The sequence below is a fragment of the Magnolia sinica genome, chromosome 15, assembly GCF_029962835.1.
Source record: "Magnolia sinica isolate HGM2019 chromosome 15, MsV1, whole genome shotgun sequence".
NCBI lineage: Eukaryota > Viridiplantae > Streptophyta > Magnoliopsida > Magnoliales > Magnoliaceae > Magnolia > Magnolia sinica.
This window is the reverse complement of record NC_080587.1, coordinates 76,657,532-76,679,390: the sequence shown is the minus strand read 5'-3', so window position 1 is coordinate 76,679,390 and position 21,859 is coordinate 76,657,532. Positions and strand designations below refer to the sequence as shown.

At 37.8% G+C, this 21,859-nt stretch overlaps 1 protein-coding gene across 2 annotated transcripts; it reads right to left on the bottom strand.

Moving 5' to 3' along the window:
• Positions 1–236: 236 nt before the first annotated feature.
• On the bottom strand, positions 237–18,393 carry LOC131228164 (phosphoinositide phosphatase SAC3-like). 2 transcript variants are annotated; one of them, XM_058224005.1, is made up of 16 exons: positions 17,838–18,393; positions 13,305–13,509; positions 13,033–13,198; positions 12,124–12,346; positions 7,109–7,185; positions 6,745–6,932; positions 6,557–6,654; positions 6,300–6,433; positions 6,077–6,205; positions 4,749–5,115; positions 4,255–4,376; positions 4,005–4,112; positions 3,202–3,399; positions 1,746–1,916; positions 1,406–1,514; positions 237–718 (listed from the first exon to the last, which is right to left on the bottom strand). In XM_058224005.1, exons 1-16 carry the CDS (start codon positions 17,940–17,942, stop codon positions 614–616), a joined length of 2,505 nt encoding a protein of 834 aa, XP_058079988.1. In that variant the 5' UTR covers positions 17,943–18,393; the 3' UTR covers positions 237–613. The 2 variants fall into 2 exon arrangements, with proteins under 2 accessions (XP_058079988.1, XP_058079990.1); XM_058224007.1 differs by lacking the exons at positions 13,033–13,198; positions 17,838–18,393 and having other exon boundaries at positions 13,305–13,443.
• Between the last annotated feature and the right edge of the window lie 3,466 nt (positions 18,394–21,859).

Sequence of the window (21,859 nt, the reverse complement as noted above, 5' to 3'; positions counted from 1 at the left end):
TCAACCATGATGATCAAATGCCCACTCTTACAAGCAATCGATGAAAGCAGCACTTCAGCCACTGTCATCAAACCTTACGGACAAAATCCTTTTGAAAATTCAAAGGTCGTCTAAATAAGTTCTCTGACAGTTTCTTTTTTCGTGAAAATCCTAAAACAGTTGCCATTTGGTTTTCCTTGCCTACTTGTTTTTTTTTTTGCTTTTCTTTTCTTATATATGCAGATTCACCAAGGGGGAAAAAAAACGAAATAATGCTATTGTAAATATGGAGCTCGAGGGAGTGAATATATATCATATCTATTTACACGTAGAAAATTCAAGGTTCATAAACCGCAGCGAAGTGGAAAAGAGCTCCAAAAGAATTATAGCTATTTTTTCCTCATACTTGTATTGGACCCTGACCAAGGATTTGATGGTCAAAGTAAATGTACGTGAACCACGAGAAGAGTATAAAGAAGAGATATCTTACAAGAGGATGCCGGGTGCCTCATGCCGTTGATTCTTGCTCTCTCCTATAACTTATTCCTTATATGGCCGATGGGCCGCCGACATCCTTGGAGCAGTGGGTCAGATAAAGTTGGAAGTAAATACTGATGGAAATTCAATCAAAGCATCAATGCCATAGGGTATCGCCATGGGTAACCCATTCCACAAAACTCTCGGAAAATCCACCGACAAGGTCTGAATTATGGGATCCATCCGACGATGGTTTTGTACCCTGCAATGATTTTGAATTTTTTTAATCCATGGAGATAACATAGTATAATGTTTAAAGATTCAACTATCAAAACCTATCAGAAAATGGGGGTGAAAACTTCAACCATCTATAGTTGCCAGAAATGACATACTTTTTCTGGTTTTGGAGTACAATTTTTCTACACTAGAGATGTCTGTTAGTTTTAGAAGTTTTCTAGCCCCAAATAAACCCCCTCTTACATGCATGGGTGTGAATTGCATGCAACCAGCAGTTGCAGGGGATTTGTGCAACCCCTGATCTCCCCAAATGAAAACGTGTTGCATATTCCTGTTAGATATGGGGCCCACAGCGAAAGCAAGGATTACCCTGCATGAAGTTATGATTTGTTCTTTTCACTGTGGCCCCGCATTTGAAAGGCACACATGACACTTTTTCATTGTGTCATGTAAGCACTGTCAATCCTCATCATTTTACATGCAACACATTCTCATGTGGCATTTGCCATTTGAACTGGAACAAATTTCAAGCTGGTCCAGTCATCAGATGAACATGTCCCCTTATCAGGTTTAAATTGGGGTTTAACCATGATCCTTCAAGAACTAAATGAACGTGGTTGGATAAATGGTATGAAGATTACTGAAATAGTAAAAATTTTTCTTTTTTCTTTTTTTAAATCCTATAAATATGCCGACTGAAAAGAACACTGACCTTCGTGCTGGATCCATTTTCACTCGAGGGTGGGGTCATTTCTACACTCGTGCCATTAGCAATACTTTCTGATGATCGGCTGGCAATAGGGGAAATGATGAGTGTGGAGCTGTGGCAATGAAAAGGGGGAAAGTTTGTCATCTTTCAATAAATGTGCATTCACACACCATGTACACAATCTGTATTTATTCATAGATTAACAATGCAATTGGATGCAATACCAAATTGAATTGCATTTATCAATTCAATAAAGCGGAAATGACTTTCTAATTGTTAGTGACTGGAGTTGAGCAGAATGTAATTGCAATTTGAAGGAACTACAATGAATAACAGAACTTGCCTGTCGTATGTCTCTTCCTCACATGAGTTCCCAGAGGAAGAAAGCCAATCTATGTCAAGGAAATTCGAATCTCCAGGCCCGTTTTCCATTAAATAGACATGATCACTTTCAAAGCATCGATCTCTTTGCATATCTGCAAAAAGCTGCCGGCGAGTCATCGAGGGGGTGTACCTATAGAAGGCAGCATATTAGCAAAATGTAAGGGGAATCAAATAAAAAGATTCTTTCCATAATTGAAAAAGAATATTCCCTTTTTTATTCTCATCTCCGATCAGGTTTTTATTTTATTTTAGTGGGTCCTATGGGTGAGAGTAAAGCAAGTTATGGATGGGTGATACAGATGACAAGAAGGAAAAAAGATGAATAGATCTGGTCAGGTTGGTCCGACCTTCTACATGTTTTCCCAAAAGTAAATCTGATCCACAAGTAGCCCCCAATATTAGAAACAGGTGGATGGGTTAGAAAACTCCATCCAAAATTTTCAGAGACGTGCATTCTTTTTGCAAACTGTGGCCCACCGATCAACCTGATTCTGATTCGTAGGCTACGGTGTCAAGATAGCGGTGCCATTCTGATGGAAGGATTAGATTTCAGACCTATAGTTCCATGCTGGCACATGTGTGGTGTGTACATGAGCCTTCTTGCACACATGTGTGCACCTAAGCAAAGCTCTTATATGTGATATACAAATGAGGGGTGAGCTAACCTAAGCACAGCATGCAATTTCCTTTTGAGAGACTATCCAATGCTCGACCAATGAATATCTTCACTCTTCAGTATACGCAGGTCTTCAGTTTTAAAATGTAGGGCCCATGGTTCATTGATCCAAGCCTTTAATATGATTGCACCACTTTGGATGGTCTATGCACCAAAGAATCCCACGTGGGGAAATCGTTACCATATATTTTACGGCTATTACAGCTAGTGATTAGACGGTTATGAAAGAAAGTGTTGCTATTTTCTTTGCGCAACCAGAGAAAGCAAAAGATTGCCCATCAGATCGATGGTTTGGATCATAGAACAATGGCCTTCATTTAGACAAACTGTAAACCTAAGCATACTGTAGTAGGTAGATGGCTAGATGTCCATGTCCAGGGCACTGTATAATAGAACTTACAGGAGTGCTGCCCTCAAAGGATGCTCTCAACTTATTGGACCTTTTACCCCTTAATGTGGATCATTGCCACATTCTTTCACTGTCCATTCGTAGGTCATCAATAGGATGGTTAATGATCATCTGATCAATTAGTCAACCCTTTTCTTTTTTCTTTTTTTCTTTAGAGGCGACGAATTTTTATTCAAAAAGCCTTGAGGCAAAGAAAACAAAGAAGAGAAAAAGCAAAACAAAAATGAAACTGACAGGCTGATCCACAGCAGGAACATGGTCAAGTGAAGAATGGTTCTGCACCATGTTTGGTTTGAGTACAAGGAACATGAGTTGGTGAAGCAAGCTAACCTCGAATATGAAACATCACTTTCACAAGTTGAGATTTCTGGAGTGGAATCGGAAAGACCCTTGTTAGTTGCTGCTTGAACTGTTCTTTCAGATAATGCCGAGTTAGAGAGTTTCTTCTGTCCAACATTTGTGCTAGATACAGGCGTCTTGCTTTCACATAGAATGTTGCCATCTGATAGGGATCTTATGAATAATGACCTGGAAAAAATAGAAACACAATGATTATTGAATAAGATCTAGATAACAGTGTAACCTAGAGGAATTCCTCAAAATAGATGGAAAATCAAATATCAACAAGACCTAAACATGCTGAAAACATCTAAGCCAAACAATTGGGTTCATATATCGCACTCGATATTGTCTGGGGAATGATAGGAACTGCATTTCAAACTATAAATGCAAATTCTGTAACATTATCAACAAGATCTTGTGCTAAATAAGGTTATTTAATAATTAGTAACCCTCATAAGCACTCCCATGAGAAAAACCATTCAACCCCGTAGTTGGTAGGTCTCACACCAAACCATGCCTACCCCATTGGAGGGGAATCAGTTGTGAAAACAGCCAAAAAGGTTTTGGAAGACATTTTTTGCCAAATTATCTTAATGCTTTGGATTGGACAACTAAACCAGTTCTTTTTTTCTTTTTTCTTTTTTTCGAGTAACATAATTAACTGCATTTTCTCATGTTTCTATCTGAATTTTTACAGGGGAGGGAATAGTGGTTATTTCAGTGACCAAAAGAAAGTGTTGGTCAAACAGTGACAAGACTTTGACAGTGAATAAAAATTATTGTATCAATACCTTGCATTTCCATCACAAAAGTTACGCCCCCCAACATTGAAGTGCTGGCCCGAGTCAAGCTCCCAAAGTGCTGGTTTACCATCTTGAGGTTGGAAATACCCCAGAAACCTGCTTGTTCAAAAACCAAATGTGCACAACATGACTAAACATTTGATAGGATGGAAACGTAACAACATGAAATCTTGTCCATTTCACATAGTAAAACGAGTGTCATGAGGCCTGTCTAAAACAATGAGGAGCATAAACGTACACATTTATTGCATCTTGTTTTTCAGCATCCATGTAGGCATTGCTGTAGTACCGCTGAAGTGTTCTGAAGAACTCCTGGGACTGGGTGGCAGCTTTCCATTGACCCCTTCTTTCAGAGAATATCTGGGAAACAGCATGGCATGATGATTAATAGATATTAGAGTGCTATTAATTAATTGCAATTGGCTGTTGCAAGTGTTTAAGGAGATCAGAAAGTGTAAACCATTTATTCCTCAATTGCCCATGGGTCCCCAATCTCCAACATTTGGTGGTGGTTTAGCAGAAAGTAAAACATAAATGATACTAGAGTATTAGACAGCGCTTGATTGTAATCAACCTATGTAATAGTCTATTACATTGCACCTGTGGGCGTTTTGTGCTCTCACTTCCACCCCAAGCACAGATAAGGGAGGGGGGTTGTGTAAGGTTGGCAGCCGGTGTAAACTTATACCATAACTTCCATCAAGAGACCGACTTAGATCAGCATAGAAGTACCTTGTTGTGGGCAGCAGAACCACCATATTGGTGTGCAAGCGTGTCACCCATTGTCTCATAAAACCCCATCAAAGCATCAGCCAAAGGGGCATCTAGATCAATTTTCGGGACATCTATGAAGCCCAAGGCATGCAGCTGATTTCCTAGAGCAACCAAACCATAGGCATATTGTGCTACATTCGTTCGATCCAAGCAGTCTATGCAATTAGTTCTGAGGACACCTCTTTGAAGCATTGGTGGCTTCACCAAATCGTTTTCATTAACAACACCATTATCTTGCGGGCTGGTTCTGTTATCTGAGAAATCGACATCCTCTGTATTAACGCTGCAACTATTTTGAAGAGAACAGTTACCAGCATCACCGTTCCTGTAACACATAGGTCCACCAAAAAAGAAAGGAAGAAGAAGAAGCAGAATCAATCGACTAAGAGCAAAACAAAAAAGTATGTCCAATGATGGTCTTTGTTCACTGTAGTATCAGGACTAAAGGTAGAGGATGATGAATTTAACATTTTCGAATCTTTAAAGTACTAAATAGAATTAATGCATATATGAAAACAGTTTATACCTTAAGGGAGGATTTGGTGAAATCAATATTACCTAAGTTATTAAGCATTAAATATCAGTTTCACGCGGAACACCAGAATGAGATATGGACCTTTCATCTGTTGGGTTCTACCTTACCCAACAAATCACAACAGCTTGGTGAACCTAGCCATAAATTGGAGGATTCCGGTAGATTACCAGTGGGCAGTCAGGAGAAGGTAACAGTTGGCATTAAATGGACAAAAATCCTCCAACCAACGACCATAATCATCTGAGTGGTGTGATTACTGGTGGGCCTATCCTTGATAAGTGGCTTCGATTAGCATTTAACAACTTGATTCTTTCTCATATGATATACTACAAGATTAGAAAATAACGAAAACCACTTAAATGATTAATGGTAAACTAGAGTTGATGTGACCACTGTTACTAATATTATAAAGTTGAAACTGATCTTCTGTAGGGAAGCAGACAAAATGATAGGCTGTAGATGACCAATACAAGTAATGAAAAATTAACATAGAAAAGATGAGAAAGACAAAGCTTAATGATACGACTCTTTCTAGGTATTCAAAACCTGAAGGGGAAAAAAAATCCAAACACTTAAGCTTCAAGGCATGGTAAAGGTATATGAAGTGAAGAATTAATTTAAACATTATCAGTAGTCATTCATTAAAGCTAAATGCTAAGTCAGCGCATGTTCAGACATATTGGATACTAAAGGACCTAAGAAGAGACAAGCATGGAGCTTGAAGCTAATGCACTTAAGAACAAATACTTACTCTGAGATATTCCATTTAAGAGCTCCCTCGAGTCTTAAAGTTGGCACAACTTGACAATAAAAGAAGCCCGTTAATTTCAGTGCATACGTGGCTACTTTTCCTAAAAATGCCAACACATTCATAGCTTTGCTGAAAATCAAATTATTTTATTTTCGAGTTAGAAACAAATTTCCAGATAAAAATATTAGCATCCTAAAATATTACAAGCCCACAAGCCAGGTACCTTCTAGAGTGTCTGTGTAGATCCCAATGAAGGAATTTTAGTCGGTTCTCCTCATCTAGATCTTTATTAATGCAGTCAATTGCATTAGCAAACTCTGCACGGAGTATGGATTCTCGAGGCTTCTTCTCACGTGTCTGTTCACAACCAACCACGATAACGAAATAAGAGGGAGAAGCCATCAGATATTTATAAAATCCAAATTGATGGATACACATCTATAAATAAGATGCAGTTCTTTGCGATGCGGTAAAAACTACCTTTATCAAATTTAGAATGATTATTGGATGCCCATATCTCTTGACAAGATTTTCAAAATGAAGGCGGGTAGCGTTGTAATTTGAGTCCTTCTTCTGCACTGAAAGAAGAAAGACAAACCATGTCAGTAAATAGACGACATACACAACAAGTCCATATTATGTTCATAGTTGCATATCATGCAACTTACATATGATATCAGGCTTAATATTCAGGCGTGAAGTTTCCTGGGACCAATAAAGGGGTATTGAGCCCCTATTCTGCACAATGGAACTTATTTGGGTTGGACATCCTTCAGGAACGTCTTCAAACACGATCTGTTCTGTCTCAACATCATTAGCTACCTTACCCTTCTCATTTACACCTCGTTTCAGATACCTATCACAGAGAAGCAACCACCTAGGATAAGCAGTAGTTCAACTTCAAAATACAAGAAGAGCTATGAACTTGACCCACTGTATGCAATGGCATTTTGTTAAATGTATGAACTTATGACTCTAATGCAAGTCATTAAAAACCCAAAATATCCATTACAAGGCATAATTTATCTCAACCTGGTGCCAGCATAGTGACGTGAGCGCCTTGCGATGAGTGTCAAGTTAAAATCCTTTCCTGATAGTGAAAGTTTGGCCTGAATTCACAAAGACATACAACTATCAGTAATCTTTCAATAGTCAAAACCTAAAAATAGAAAACACAAGAATCCATACAAGACAAAAAGACCAGTCACAAACACATTGTAACCAAGAGTGAATGGAATAGAGAAAGTACTACACAGCTCATTCGACAAAGATTGCACCATGTCAATCCAGTATTGTATTTTTGTATTTACAGGGACTTGAAGAGTATTTTCCACAATCTCACATGTGCTGAATAGCCGTTCAGCTTATAAATGCATCATGCCACTAGCGCAGTACCTTATGAGATAAAACACACACACGCGCACACACATGCGCGCACACACACACACACACACACAGAGCTCACCATAGTGTTTATATGGCATCCCACCTGACCCATCATGGTCATCCCACCATGAAAACGAAACACCCCAAAAATCAGGTTGAACCAACCATTAGATGTACCACAAAAGAATGTGGAGATTTTTTAGTTGTTCATTGTTTTTGATGATGTGGACCACCTGATAATTAGATTGACTTGATTTTTGGGGGTCTCTCAATTTCATTGTGGAAAGACCTTGCTAGACAGGTTGGATATTATACAAACACCATGATGAGCTCAAGTAGTTGTGTGTAAGCATTTCTCACGTGTGTGTGTGTGTGTGTGTGTGAGCATGGTTTTGCTTACGTCCCACCTTCATGGGGGCATCAGCAACCTCCCCAATCCACATTTAAATGGCACACACAGTAACCTAATGTCGATCCAAACAGTTCATTCATTCATAAAACTAGGAGCAAGCCAAAATCATGCCAATCGGGTGATTCTAAGCTTCTAATTAGTAGCATGGAAATGGACAGTCAAGATTTGAGTGGAGAAACAAATAGGTCCAATCATCATCTTGAAACATCTAGTAGATAGATCCCACTCTGTATTTCTAATGACTCTAAAGTAACACTCTGATTTGATGATTCTAACGATGTGATTTATGGCTCGTAAACAATGGACGGTTCTAACAAATTGGCCCCATTCAGAGTGTTAGGATCATTCGATCGCCGTGATTCTTGCACCACGGCTTGCTCCAAGTTGTATGAATGAATGAATGGTTCATATCGACATTAGTGCTATTTAAAAGGTTTGGGGACATTAGCAAAACCCGTGTGTGTGTGTGTGTGTGTGTGTTGTCATGCAGCTTTTATTGACTGAACTTCTACTACAATGCCATGCCACTTCTTGCAATAACAATGAACTTCCATCCTAACATACAATAGGAATTAAGCATAAAAATTACTATCTAATCAAATCCCCAAGGAGAACAAGTAAAACTCCATAAAATTAGCTAGCAGACAGGTGAACGATAGAGTGGAGTGGCAGATTTGTAGGTCTTGTAGGGAGTTGAAGACCACTTTCGTAGGAAAGGATGGGATCTTGTATCGGTAGAAACATGCATGAGACCCACAAGCTTGTGTGTTTGCATCAGTATCACCCATTTATCGTGGTATTCAAAATTTATCCTATTTAGTATCAAATGAGTCCTTGCAATCATTTAAACCAAGGTGTTACTAATTTTGGGATTGATCACTTGCGATGCTGGAGATTATAAATGGAAGAGATGAATAGTGAAACATAGCTATAAAGGGAGAATACAACAATAATTTTTGTTCGCATTATCTATACTATGGTCATTATCTTTTAGTTACCTATTTTAAGGCATGTGAGCAGGCTTCAGCTACAAGTCTGGGAGAGTTTTGGAGCATCCCCCAACCATGTTGTAGCACATCAGATCAACGTCTAGATTGTCAAACAAAGGGCCCCACTTGTATAGAGGAGGCATATTATCACACAGTTTATGTCCTGATGCATCAGGATTATGCATATACCACATGTTTTACTCAATTTCATAAATGTTCACACCACTTTCCCATTTTTCAATGGCCCTTTGAATGTTTAATTGGCAAAGATTGGAAGGACTGATTGAGAAAGTCTAGCAGAATATGCTTGTGGCTCTCTAGGCATAGGCTGCTTACATTTCACAATTTCCATAGATGATCGATTTAACACCCGAAGCAAACAGCTGCTAAAATTGGTGAAATATGGATCCTAACGAGTTGAAAAACCTTTAATGATCTGAAAATGAATAAAATAACTACTATGCTGTAAGCCTACTGGTAAAAGTGTTTGCTTGACAGAAGCAATCCTCTGAACTTTGACAGGTGCTCATTGGTGAACCCAGGCCAGGCAGGTGCAGGTGGAGTCATGATGGATGACAGTACTGGGAATTCCATTCCTGAATTCGCAGTCACTGTCAGCATATCTGATTCTATGCACAAGCTTTCGCTTCACCTTGTCACAGGGAGTCCAATATGTAGTCAATCATCACTTCAACCACAAGCCAAGTCATTATCGAAGGTGATTCTGCCAATGTTATTGGGTGGGTCAAATCTGGACAATGCGCCTGGCCTGTTCTGGATGTTGTAGAGTTGTTCTTGGATCTGTCTCTTTCATTCGTATTAATTGTGAAGTGAATTCTTCGGCAGATCTATTGGCTAAGGAGCTCATAATAACTCGATCAGGACTGTTATTTGATCATTCCTCTTGAGCAATCATTAGCAGGAATCCCTGCTATTCAAGATGAGAGAGTTGCTGTAATTTGTTTCAGTTGTATTGTATCCCTTGGTTGCTGCATTTTCTAAGTTTTTTGTTCTTTATTTTAAAAATTCAGGTTATTAATCAAAAAGTAAAATATAGTTTGAAAACAAAATTGGACGAATTTTGAAAACATCATAGATGGTAATACCCTAGTGATGCAAGAAGAGGTAAATCTGAGATATGGATCCTGTTGAAAGTCCTCGTAAAATAAAAACTTAGTTGCTGATCTTAAGAATGTACTAGCTTATAGATCATTATAGCTTCTGGCATACTTTGCAGGAAAGTACTTCATACAAAATCCATATGAAATTATGAATAATTTCGTTCCTTGAGTCATCTAGAAAGTGATAACTGCATTAGGGGTGTTCTGAGGGACATTAAAGGCATAGTTAAGCTTTCTTTCTCGGGATTTAGTGGTGTAGGGGGACTCTAGTCAGGCGGAATTGCAAGCACTCACAATATGGGTCTTTCCTCGTTAAAAGAGGGTCTTGGATCTCTTGCTAATCTCATGGGGCAAGGAGATCCAAAGAGTGCTTTTTCTTTCTCATTAGATCCCCTATTTGGAAGATTGCTTTGTTGGCAGTTTGGTGGACAGTTTGGGAAGAGAGGAACAACAGATGCTTCAGAAATGAGTCTCAATCTTCTTTGTCCCTCCTCCGTAGAGTGAATCAGTTCATTATAGAATGGGCTTCTAATGTAGACAAACTCAGGGGCTGTAATCTTTTGTTCCAAGGTGTGTAGCTGGTTTGCTATCTCAGCGTCCCTAGTTTCTGGTTTTTCCTGTTTTCTTTTTGTTGTTCTCTTTCCTCTTTAATGAAATTGTGTTGCTCTTCAAAAAAAAAAAAAATGCTGTAGTGGATGATCTGCCTAAGAGTGGTGTGGCCAGCCTCTCCCTTTCTGTTGGAGACTCTAACCCATCGCCTTAATGTATAAAGCAACTTTCTAGCGGTTTTAATAAAATTTTGTTTGCTTACTGGAAAGGTGGTAAAATGCATTTATATGCGTAATGGCTCACTCCTGACTATGATTATTAAAAAGTACACTAAAAGACCTTGTCAAAAGCAAAGATATGTACTGGCTTCGTTGAGAGAAATCAAATTGCAAGCACTCACAGACGGATACAGTTAAGTGATAAAATTTAATCATTTCATTGGTGTGAAGTAAGATTATGATCGAACTTCAATGTCAAGTGTACTAAGTTTAAGAACACAGATTTCTTCAGCAAACCAAAGATGAAGTTGAGATACCTCTAATATCAATACCATTCTGATAATTTTCTAGCAATCCTTATCAAACGATGCAGAATAAAGGGTAGACTTTTATGACAAAATTTGAATTTATTAATAGTTTAAGCCTTTTAGCTCACACCATTAAAAAAAAAAAAAAAAGGTCTTTTAGCTCACAAGATTGAATTTCCAAATCTTGGATTCTTCACATGGATGAAACTTGCAAGAGCAGCATTAAATTCTTTAAACTTTTATGTTTTCTTATCGGTTATCTTAACTTTTATGTTGAAATGTAAAGGCATGAATAACTTAAATGTTTTGACATAGAAATCACAAGATTGAATTTCAATACTTTGAGAACTTCACACGGAAGAAGCTTCCGAGTGTTGTTTATCAATGAATAAGTTAAATGCAAAAATCTTATTTACTTATAAAATGAGCTGCTTATCAAAGAAATGGAAGTGTACATGCAATATTCTTAATGGTTCAAGAGCTATTGTAGGAGACTAAGACCTCCGTATATGGCATTGTCATTGGAAACCCAGAGTGCAGAGTATCTTTTGGGTTACCTCTATCAGATCACTTTCACTTGTCTTCTGATTTGAGGAGGGGACTTTAACCTTAAAAACGTTAAGGAAATCCTCTTCCCAGCCTCTATACAGACAGATATCATAGCAATCTTTTGGTCATACGATGTTTACTAGATGAATTATCTTAATGATTCTTTCTATAAATGATAATTATGTCTTCCAACATTAGTTCCTCTGATATCCATCCAGAACTGTATTAATACCTTGCAGCATTTAAGAAAATAGTCTTAGAAAACTCACTAATATGATGAAGTTACTCTTTCCAAACCATTTTACAGTACCTGAGAATAGTCCAGATTCCAGGTCCCAATAGAAAATCCACAAAATGATGAATACAAAAGAAGATAGTTATGCAGTCGGACTAACAACATACCGATGTTTATATAAAACATTGAAAGAGAAGTGAAAATAGTACATATATGTATACATGTAGTTTCATAATGTCTTTTTATTATTACCCCAGAAACATCTTTTCCAGAACATTACCTGTTTAAAGAAGCCATATACCAATGCAACTGTCCAGAGAGTATTCTTGAGGTTATTTCGAATTCCACGCGTCAAAAACTCATTCCAAACAAACATTGTTTCATAGAGAACTTGTCCTGTCTCATCATCACATAAGTTCTTTTGAAGACTACGCATAACATGGTATGAATAGCTGAAAAAGAAGTCCTTGGTAAGATCCACTGTGCACAGGAGCTTCTTGTATCTATGCCATGAAAATAAAAACACAGAAATACATGAATGAATGTCCATTGAAGATCTAAATGAAACTAAAAAGAAACATAAGAAAGTTGTAGAAGAATGGACAGATAATTTTTACTATAGCTGGTAAAAAAAGAAGAAAATAACAATAAATATGTAACTCCAAAGAACATGATTCATTTTGTTTTATTTAGCATTAAAATGCTTGATGCTTGTCTATGTATTCATTTACCACAAATAATCAGGCAATAGACTAAAAATTTTAATATTACATGAAACACAATTTTATTTATTTAAAATAACAAACCTATAATTACATGAAAATTCCCAACATGCATGTCGAATTGTTGAGTGGGAACAACTTCATCTCAAAGATTTTAAGACTGAAATGCTTGTTCACAAAAATAAGATGTAGCATTTGGCTCTTACATAGGCCATGCACATAATAACAGACCTCCCATATTAACATCCCATCTCGCATGGGCCATGATCATATTAACAGACCTCTGAGTTGCTACCCATTTTTTGTTTCTAATATTAAAATAGAAATAAAGACTAGAAGATCACATCGGAACAAATTTCTCTTCAAGAATACATGGGCAGCGTACGATTCCGAACACTAATTTCTACAGACTCCTTGAGAAGTACAATTGACATTATATACATTTACATGCGGAATGGACTAAAGACCTGTTCTCATGCTTAGAATTAGCCATATTTGACTGCACAGTGGAATTTGGAAGTGGAATCATCTCGCTCTTGGTGACAGCATATACTGTATGGCCACAGATAGCTCCAATCTGCCTTCTTTGTGTGACAAGTAACATGTAATAAGGCCCCAAAAACTTAATGAACCCTGCAAAACAGAAAAAGCACCATACGGGGTTCTAAAGATCTTCCAATGAAGGTAATGCAAGTCTATGAGGCAGTAAACAATACTTTTTCTCTTGAACTGTACATACCAACAATTCCATAACAAGTGGTGACGAATTTCAGTCCACCAGTGGACTTATTCCCTTCATGTACCCGCTTCAAAAGATCGCAACATTCACTCTCTGAGTAAGTGGTAGAATCTTCACGGATGTTTAACTCAGAGGGCTCTGATCTGTCAATCTTTAACACTCTCCACAATGTTCTACTCTTGTCTCTTCCTATCATGTAAAATTTCTGCGCATTTTGTGATCAAATACACAAATTTGTCAACATGCAGTACATGGACTTACATAGAAGCTTCGTTGAGTTTAGAAGAAATAGTTATGTCTGAATCTCATAGAATCCGGTAGAAATGTTGCATCTGTTCTTATTCCCTGTGAGTTTATGGTATGAATAGGCCTGGGTGCAACTCCTAAATTGTTGTCAGAGCTGTGATGATTGCAGAAAAATAAAAATATATCTTTTTTCAATTTGTTTCCACCAATTCAAATGCTTAAATCACTTAAAAGATATGCCTGGAAAGCATCGTAAACAACACAACCACCAACCTAAATCAGTACAAACAAACTAAAAATGGAAATACTTCTATTTCTCTGCAACTGGTCAAAGCTCTACCAACAATGTACGAGCTGCAACCAGGCCCATATCATATGTTATAACAAACAAGGAATAAGGACAACAATAACATTTCTAATTATGATGGCAATTAATGTGATCAGCACCCAACGATGGGAGTACTGGAGTCTGGTGCACTTTTTGAGGATGAGTACCCATCGATATGTTAGTAGGTACACTGCCCAGTGTTATCAGCTCATGAGCCGGGCAAAATACTACAGTTATGGAAAGTAACAGTATTATGGCCACCCCAATAGGAATAGGGATGACAACTTTGAGCTGCCTAGCAATTCCATGTGGATCTGAGACCAAGTAACATCTTCTTCTTCTTCTTTTTTGTTTGTTTGTTTGTTGTTGTTGTTATTGTATTGTTTGTGTTTTTATTGCCTATATTTTATGACATTTGAATGATATGAACTCATTCTGGATACGAGCATCATTCCTTATATGGAGAATAGGGCAGTCAAAGTCGAGTTCGGATTAGGTCCTAGAGCACCTGTCCCCGGGCCGATCTAGTTCAGGTCTCATTTTTGAGAAACTGGACCCAGACTATCGGGTTCAAGTACCCATCGGGTCTTTGGACCTTGGGTTTGAATCAGGTTTGGGTCAAATAATGGCATTCAAATGGTCGAGCCCACCTGATGGAGATGTCTGCCCACATCCATAGTGCATAAACAGTCTCTCTTACATGAATGTAGCTTTTTTAACTTCATTCTATTGCTAGAATAATTATATGAACTCATTCTGGATATGAGCATCATTCCTTATATGTAGAATAGGGCAGTCAAAGGATCGAGTTCGGATGAGGTCCTAGAGCACCTGTCCCCAGGCTGATCTAGTTCCTGTCTCATTTTGAGAAACTGGACCCAGACAATCGGGTTCAAGTACCCATCGTGCCTTCGGACCTTGGGTTTAAATCAGGTTCGGGTCAAATAATGGCATTCACATGGTCGAGCACACATGATGGAGACATCTGCCCACATGCATAGTGTATAAACAGGCTCTCTTACATGCATGTAGCTTTTTTAACCTCATTATATTGCTAGAATAATTAATACATATTTAACATATGTATGCGCTACTAAAATTAGCTGGACCCAACCTAACCCAATTTTAAAAGGGTCCAAACCAGACCCGATATTTTAACCAGACCAGATCTGAACCAGACTAGAGCTGATTTTAAAATCAGGTCCAAAATGATTTAGCCCAACCTAGCACACATTCTGAAAGGGTCTAAAATTGGACTGAGACCCATAAAAACAGATCGAGTCTATCAGCTACCAATTGATAGCCCTATTGGGAATGGGGAATTCTCGCAAGAAATTAACTCTGTCTCCTTCGTGATAGAATCCTTTGGGCAAAGGTGGGGTCTTATCGACTCTCGTACCCTTATGCGTGCCATTTGAATGTTTGCCACTCATGGGCAAATAAATCAACATCGCTGAGTCAAATCCAGGTGACAAACATTTATAAGTATTTTGTTTGGGAGGAACAAAGATGTGATAGGGGACGTGAGGATAAGATCCATGCCATCAGCCTAGCTGGGGAAGAGGATCTATGGCGGATAATACTCACGAGTCTGGTAGAGACGGTCAAGGAAGAAGTGGAAATTGGTGATGATAGTTGTGGAGAAGATGATTCTTCATTTGATAGATTCAAAGTTAGAAGGGACCCCTTGGTCGGAGAGTCACCATTGCTGCTTAGCCAGGAGATTTCCAGTCCTTGGCCACCAAGTATATCCAACCCCAGGCCAGTATCTTCGTCATCCATTGATTCATCTCATATGGGAGTCAAGACATTCATGTCGCTACCTTGGTCTAAGAAAGCTAGGGTATATTGGTTGAGACGTGAAGATGTTTTGATGATTCTTTGAGGACTGTGGTAGTTAGGAGGGAAATCTCAATAAGAAATTGGATGACCATTCAGTATTGAAGAACAATATGGGTGGAAGCATTGCTGGGGTCACTAGCCACAAGCTTGGATTGTCATTCGAAGATGTTAAGAACCTAACAAATAAACTAAAAGCCTTAGGACCATGGAAGCATTGCTGGAGAACCTAACCAATGTGGCAAAAGCCCTAGAAATGATTGGTGTCAAGCTAAGCCCTTAAACCGGATCATAATTGAAGGGTACAAAGGCGATATGGATAGGCTATTTGTGAAATTCAAAGATCGAGACACAAATCAGAGTTTCGTGGTGGAGGGAGACAAATAACAATAAAAAGAAAAGGAAAAAAAGAAGAAGAAGAAGAAGAAGAAGAAGAAGCTGTCCAACATATTCTCTTCAATCAACTTTAGTGTTGCGATTGGTTGGCTTTCCTCGGGACAATATCAGTGGGAGTGCACAAATAAGCTGGATGAAGCGGTCGATATTTCTCCACTACTACCGCATCCCTTCATCTTGTCAAAAGGAATGCAAATGATATTGCTGATCAACTAGCAAAAGAGGGAGAGTCTTTGAAGCAGATTTAATGATATAAGATGTTTTAAAGTTAGCTGTTTTGTTGCCTTTTTCTTTTGTATTTTAATCTTCTTTTTCTTTTTTAACAAAATGACAATTCATTTTATATATATATATAGAGAGAGAGAGTTGATCATGAGGTCTGAAATCAAGGAGAATGAAAGATGGTAAAGAGGAGGATAAATTGGGTGGCAAATGAAGGTGGTGTCGGGTAATGTTAGGGATCTCTTGACCTATATATATATATATATATATATATATATATATATATATATATATATATATATATATATATATATATATATATATATATTTTACACACGCACACACACCCCCACACACTCACGCTAGTGGAATTTCACCACCGATGGGGACTTGAACCCTTGACCGGGAGTTGAAACTCCTGAGAGTCTACCACCCGAGCAAGGGTAAGGACCCTTCACCAATATATATATATATAGGGTGGCAAATGAAGGTCGTGTCAGGTAATGTTAGGGATCTCTTGACCACTGATCATAGGTTCATGATCGAATAATTGATCGGCTGTGTGAAGGTTGATGTCGTAATTTATATAGATAGTTTGGTAGAAGACATGAAATGTAGAGGTGGATGGCAAATGCCTCCTTGGCTAGCCGTTCAACTCGAGGTTGTCAAATACGGATGAGTGCAGCAGATGTTTGTTTGCTATTTGAGGGTTTTGGATGATACAACAAATAGTTTGTGTTTGTGGCAATTGAAGCTTTGGGGGTTTTAGGTTTCAGGTTTTACTGTGATTGTTTGTATTCTTGATATAATTATGTTTTTTGGGTTCTTATTACTTGGGGCTCGTTTGGTTGTCTGGGAATTTATTCAATGGATTTTACATTTCATTGGGGATGATAGAATAGCGTTTCTTCAATAATGATTAAATTTTGTTCGGTTGACACACCAGGTTTCCCAGAAAATCTAGGAAAAGTCTAAAATTCTATTTCAATTCCCAGGTTTTGCCGTTCCCACCTAAAAGCTGGGGCAAATATTGCAAGGATAAGCTAGGGAATTGAATTACGAGAGATGTAAAAACCAACCATGAAGTATGAACCAGGCTTTTTTTTTTTCTTTAAAAATAAATAAATAAATAAAATGAAAACCAAGGAATTGCTAAGCTGAAGAGGAATCCACTCGCTTTGAATAAGCAAAAGAGAGGGAAAAAAAAACCATTGGAAAGGAAATCATTTCTTTGAAACTCAGCTTATTGCATTGAAAATGAATTCATTTCCGTAGAATTCACTTCCATAGAAATCCAATCCTTTCTGTTGGAATTGGTTACCAATGGAAAATGTTTCTATCTTTTTCCACGGCCCCAAACGCAGGAACGACCTAGATCGAATATTGCGAATATAAAATTTTTAAGTAAAAATAAATAAATAAATAAATAAAATCGAATTTTCATAAGAAAAATACAAAATAAAAAAATAAGAAAAACAAATCCTAATTATCAGACATCTCACCGATTGAGTCTCATAGAGCTTGAACTTCTGCAAGCAGCAGCTCCTCCTCCCCGCCACCTCTTTCTCCTCCTCGATCCGAGCCTGCGGTTCGTTCTCTCCCTCCATGGTCCGGATCCCGAGCCTCAGGCTCGGGCGAGATCAGAAACACATACAAGAAGAAAAAAAAAAAAACAAAACAAAACGAAGGCGAGATCACCGGAATTCCAAGCTCCGCGGGACAACGTTTGGCTGCTTGAGATATAACATTTTCCGCCTCAGATCTCACGCTCCTCCAACGCCTCCTCTTCCATTCACGAGAAGAAGAAGAAAGGAAAAAGACGTCCGAGGGCCTGTGATCTTCTAAAAGGACTTGTAGCACGAGGCTGTGAAACGAGGAAAAAGGTTCAAATCCAGGGACAGAAATGGAAATAAAATTTCTCAGAGAGAGAGAGAGAGAGAGAGAGAGAGAGAAGGAAGACCACAGCTTGGGAAGACGCGCAATCCACAAAAAAAAAAAATAGAGGGAAAATATTGATTTCTCTTCGCGAGAATACAAGAAAACAAATAGGCCTGTGTTTTCGATATATTTACAGAGAGAGAGAGAGAGAGAGGTTCCCTGTCCTGAGAGGGTGGAGGGATTATGATTAGAGAGAGAAAATTAACGTAATAAACGCGTCTTTAAAAGGTATGAAATCTTTAATTGATGTCATGAATTTAACCTTTCTTCGCTGTTAAAATTAGTTTTTTTTTTTTTTCCTTCTTACTATATATACATATATTGTTCTGGTTATACTCTGGCAGATCATGATGGTTAATACTCAGGCATCAGGAAATTATACACGTGGCATACCAGAACTCAAATTATTCCGGACCCAGAGTTACCAGCTTACAGTTCCAAATTCGGACCCGGATTGCCTGGAGAGCTTACCTGAATTGTGCTTTATCTGTGCTATCTATTTGTTTTTTTAATGTTATTTTAGGGAATTAGCAAAATATTGAGACAAATTCAAAACCCATATGAATCCATTATAAAACTAAAAAATCCAAAATTCAAATAGACCCACCGTAAGAAATAATTGCCAGTTGAAAACTTAGTGAGGCCACGTAAATTTTGAAGCAATCTCATGTGAACATTTCTCCTTCATCTTCTTGATCTTATGAACTTGTTAAATAATAAATAAACATTATGGTAGACCTGTGGAAAGATTTATAAGTGGGTGTCATTATCCTCCTTGTTTCACCTGTGTAGTCTATTTGAGCTTTCAATCTACCGCATTTTTTAGCAAATTGGATAAACAAGATGGATAAAACACATACATTATAGTGGACCCTATAGGCTCTCAAATTCAAATTGCTTGAAAAAAAATCCAAAGATGTGATTTTTGGACACTATGAAATAGAACTATCAGATTTCATAAATCTGCTGATACAATACATCATTTTTCTTCACGACGTATTTATATTGGGACCCATTACTTAAAAAGCAGGTAATTTCTAAGTGCTTTAATATCATCTATTACACTCACCTAAGGACATTTGACTGATGGTAAACAGTTGTAATGAGCCATAAATAAATGCACTTGTGCAAAAAAGGTCATTTGGTTGATAATAAACAATTGTAATTCAATGTGAATGGAAATGCATGAAAATGATGTGAATTAATATCCTCTCAAAAGACTAAGAATCTGATGCAAATGTAAGAAGCAATTAAATTTTCGAAAGTAAGACTACTTTTATAGCTCACTTAAGGTTCAAGATTTTCTTATTTTGTGCCAAATATATATTTCAATGGATTTATTATAATTATTATATTATATATATAATTGGAATATTAAAACTAATTTGCTTAATGCATTATAATTATGGCATCTAAAAACAATTTTTGGATTATTCTATTTATAGGCATTGGACAGTTGAAATGTTGATTAATTTTCTAGTTGCTCTTTAGTGGATTTTTAATAGACGGTCAATGGCCCAAAATTTTTAAAAAAATTTACATAAAAAAGGAGGTTTGGATAGGTTGATTAATGTAAATTTTGGACAATGATCTAGATGTAGAGAATAATGAGGTTTGGATGGTTTGATTTAATTATTATATTTCACGTATACAATTTTTTAAGGGCTACTAATCAACCATCACCCTCCTTTGGAGTATCAAATAACTTCTCTTTCCTAATAGAATTCCAAAATTCATAGGGTGAGCGAGTTAACTCGGGAAATGAGTTGTTATTGAGTGAGAGAGAGTTGGGTTTGACTCAGGTCTCTATGTTTATTTGGGATATTTTGGCAATTCTTTTGTTGTATTGTACATCCAAAGTGCTGTTGATATTATGTAAGAATTCTATAAGGTGGGTCTTATTGGTCAATGGTTTAGATCTTTCCGAGGGTTAAATAATATGATCGGGTATACATATAGTAATGAACCTTGCAAAGTTGTGGTTCATTTGAAATGGCAAAATCATACAACGGGTGGTGCATTACAGGCGCGCCCATGCACATTGTCCTAGTTAGACTAAGGATTGAGAAATTCATTTGATTGATGGGTTTCGAGATTTGGACGCTCTATATTATATAAATAGAAGCATTTCGTTTGTTTTCTAAATGTGTAAGTTGTGGCAGACTGCTGCATTAAGCCTACGGCTTAAATTTCTCGATCCCCAGCCTCCTTAACGGTAATTTCAATTCACAAATAGATTTTGCACAGAGTAACCGAAAAAGGCTTGCTGATGGACAATCTTAACCGTTTGATTCTGTCAATTGAATATGGACCATCCTCATTGGTACATCTAATGAGTTGCTACAGTTTAGTAAATCATGAGAAGTACATTGCTTCCTGATCTCTGTGTGTATAATTGTCAATTCAGATTGTTGATCTACGTGGGGCCCATCATGGATTGTCAATTGTACAAAAACACACTCATTGGACTTTGAAATGTGGACTTTTTCATTTTGAATGGAGCATCAACCGCTTACGATTTAGCGTCCATTTGAGGGCCCTGAATCCGATGGCTAAGAGTGCATGATTAGTACAGTTCTACTTTCACAGATCATCTGTGAGAGGTCCCACTAAATGGACGGTCCTGATTAAAAAACTACATAAAACTGGCAACGAACAGTGCAATTCATTGTCATTCAATGAAGCATAGGTGGCATACACGTTTGAAAAAATAAAAATCCAAGTTCATCTAGATGGTCCTGAGTCAACTCAGGCAATACCGAGTTTCTCTAGCAATCCTTACCGAGTTTCTATGGACCATGTGAAAACAAGGTGCCTTGCGTGATGGATGGACCAGATTTATTTCCATGACAGTGATCTTGGTGGGACCCACCTATCGCACCGTTCATTTGGTCACGCTTGATGGGTGGGGTTTGCATGCTATTGTTTTCTGCATGCACTAACTCGTCCGACTTGACCCGGTCGAGTTTCTGATCTAATCCAAATCGATTTGGCTTCTCATATATCATTGCAATCTGATTACCAGTATTTCCTTCAAGAGATTACGGTGGTGCCGTGGTGACTCTTGGACCGTACACATGGTATAGTTTTGTGGAAATCCAGACCGTTCAATTTGCAGAACAACCAAGATGATGGTAACCATCTGATTTTTCCCACAGAATTTTGACCACTCCCTATTTTAATTTTAACAGTCCTTTTGATAGGGCAACAATTGAATGGTTACGATTGCTTGATCAGTGTGATTTTGGACATATGCTTCCTTTACAATGTGACGGACGGTTTGGATGATCTGGACATCCTTACATGAGTGCCACGTGCGGGGAGATGAGTCACCATCATTTAAATAATGTTGGGCAGCTATCAATATGATGTGGCATTAGAAAATGGAAGGAAATTATTGAGATCCCGCACAACTCGAATATACCAACGGCTAGATTCCTATGATAGTTCTGCATCCTTTAAAAACAGAGCTGACTCTATAAAAGTCTATATCCACAGTTTTAATGAAATCTAAACCGTCCAAATCTCTGACCCAACCATGGATGTAGCACTTTAGAAAAATTCTAATGAGAAGATAATATTAACC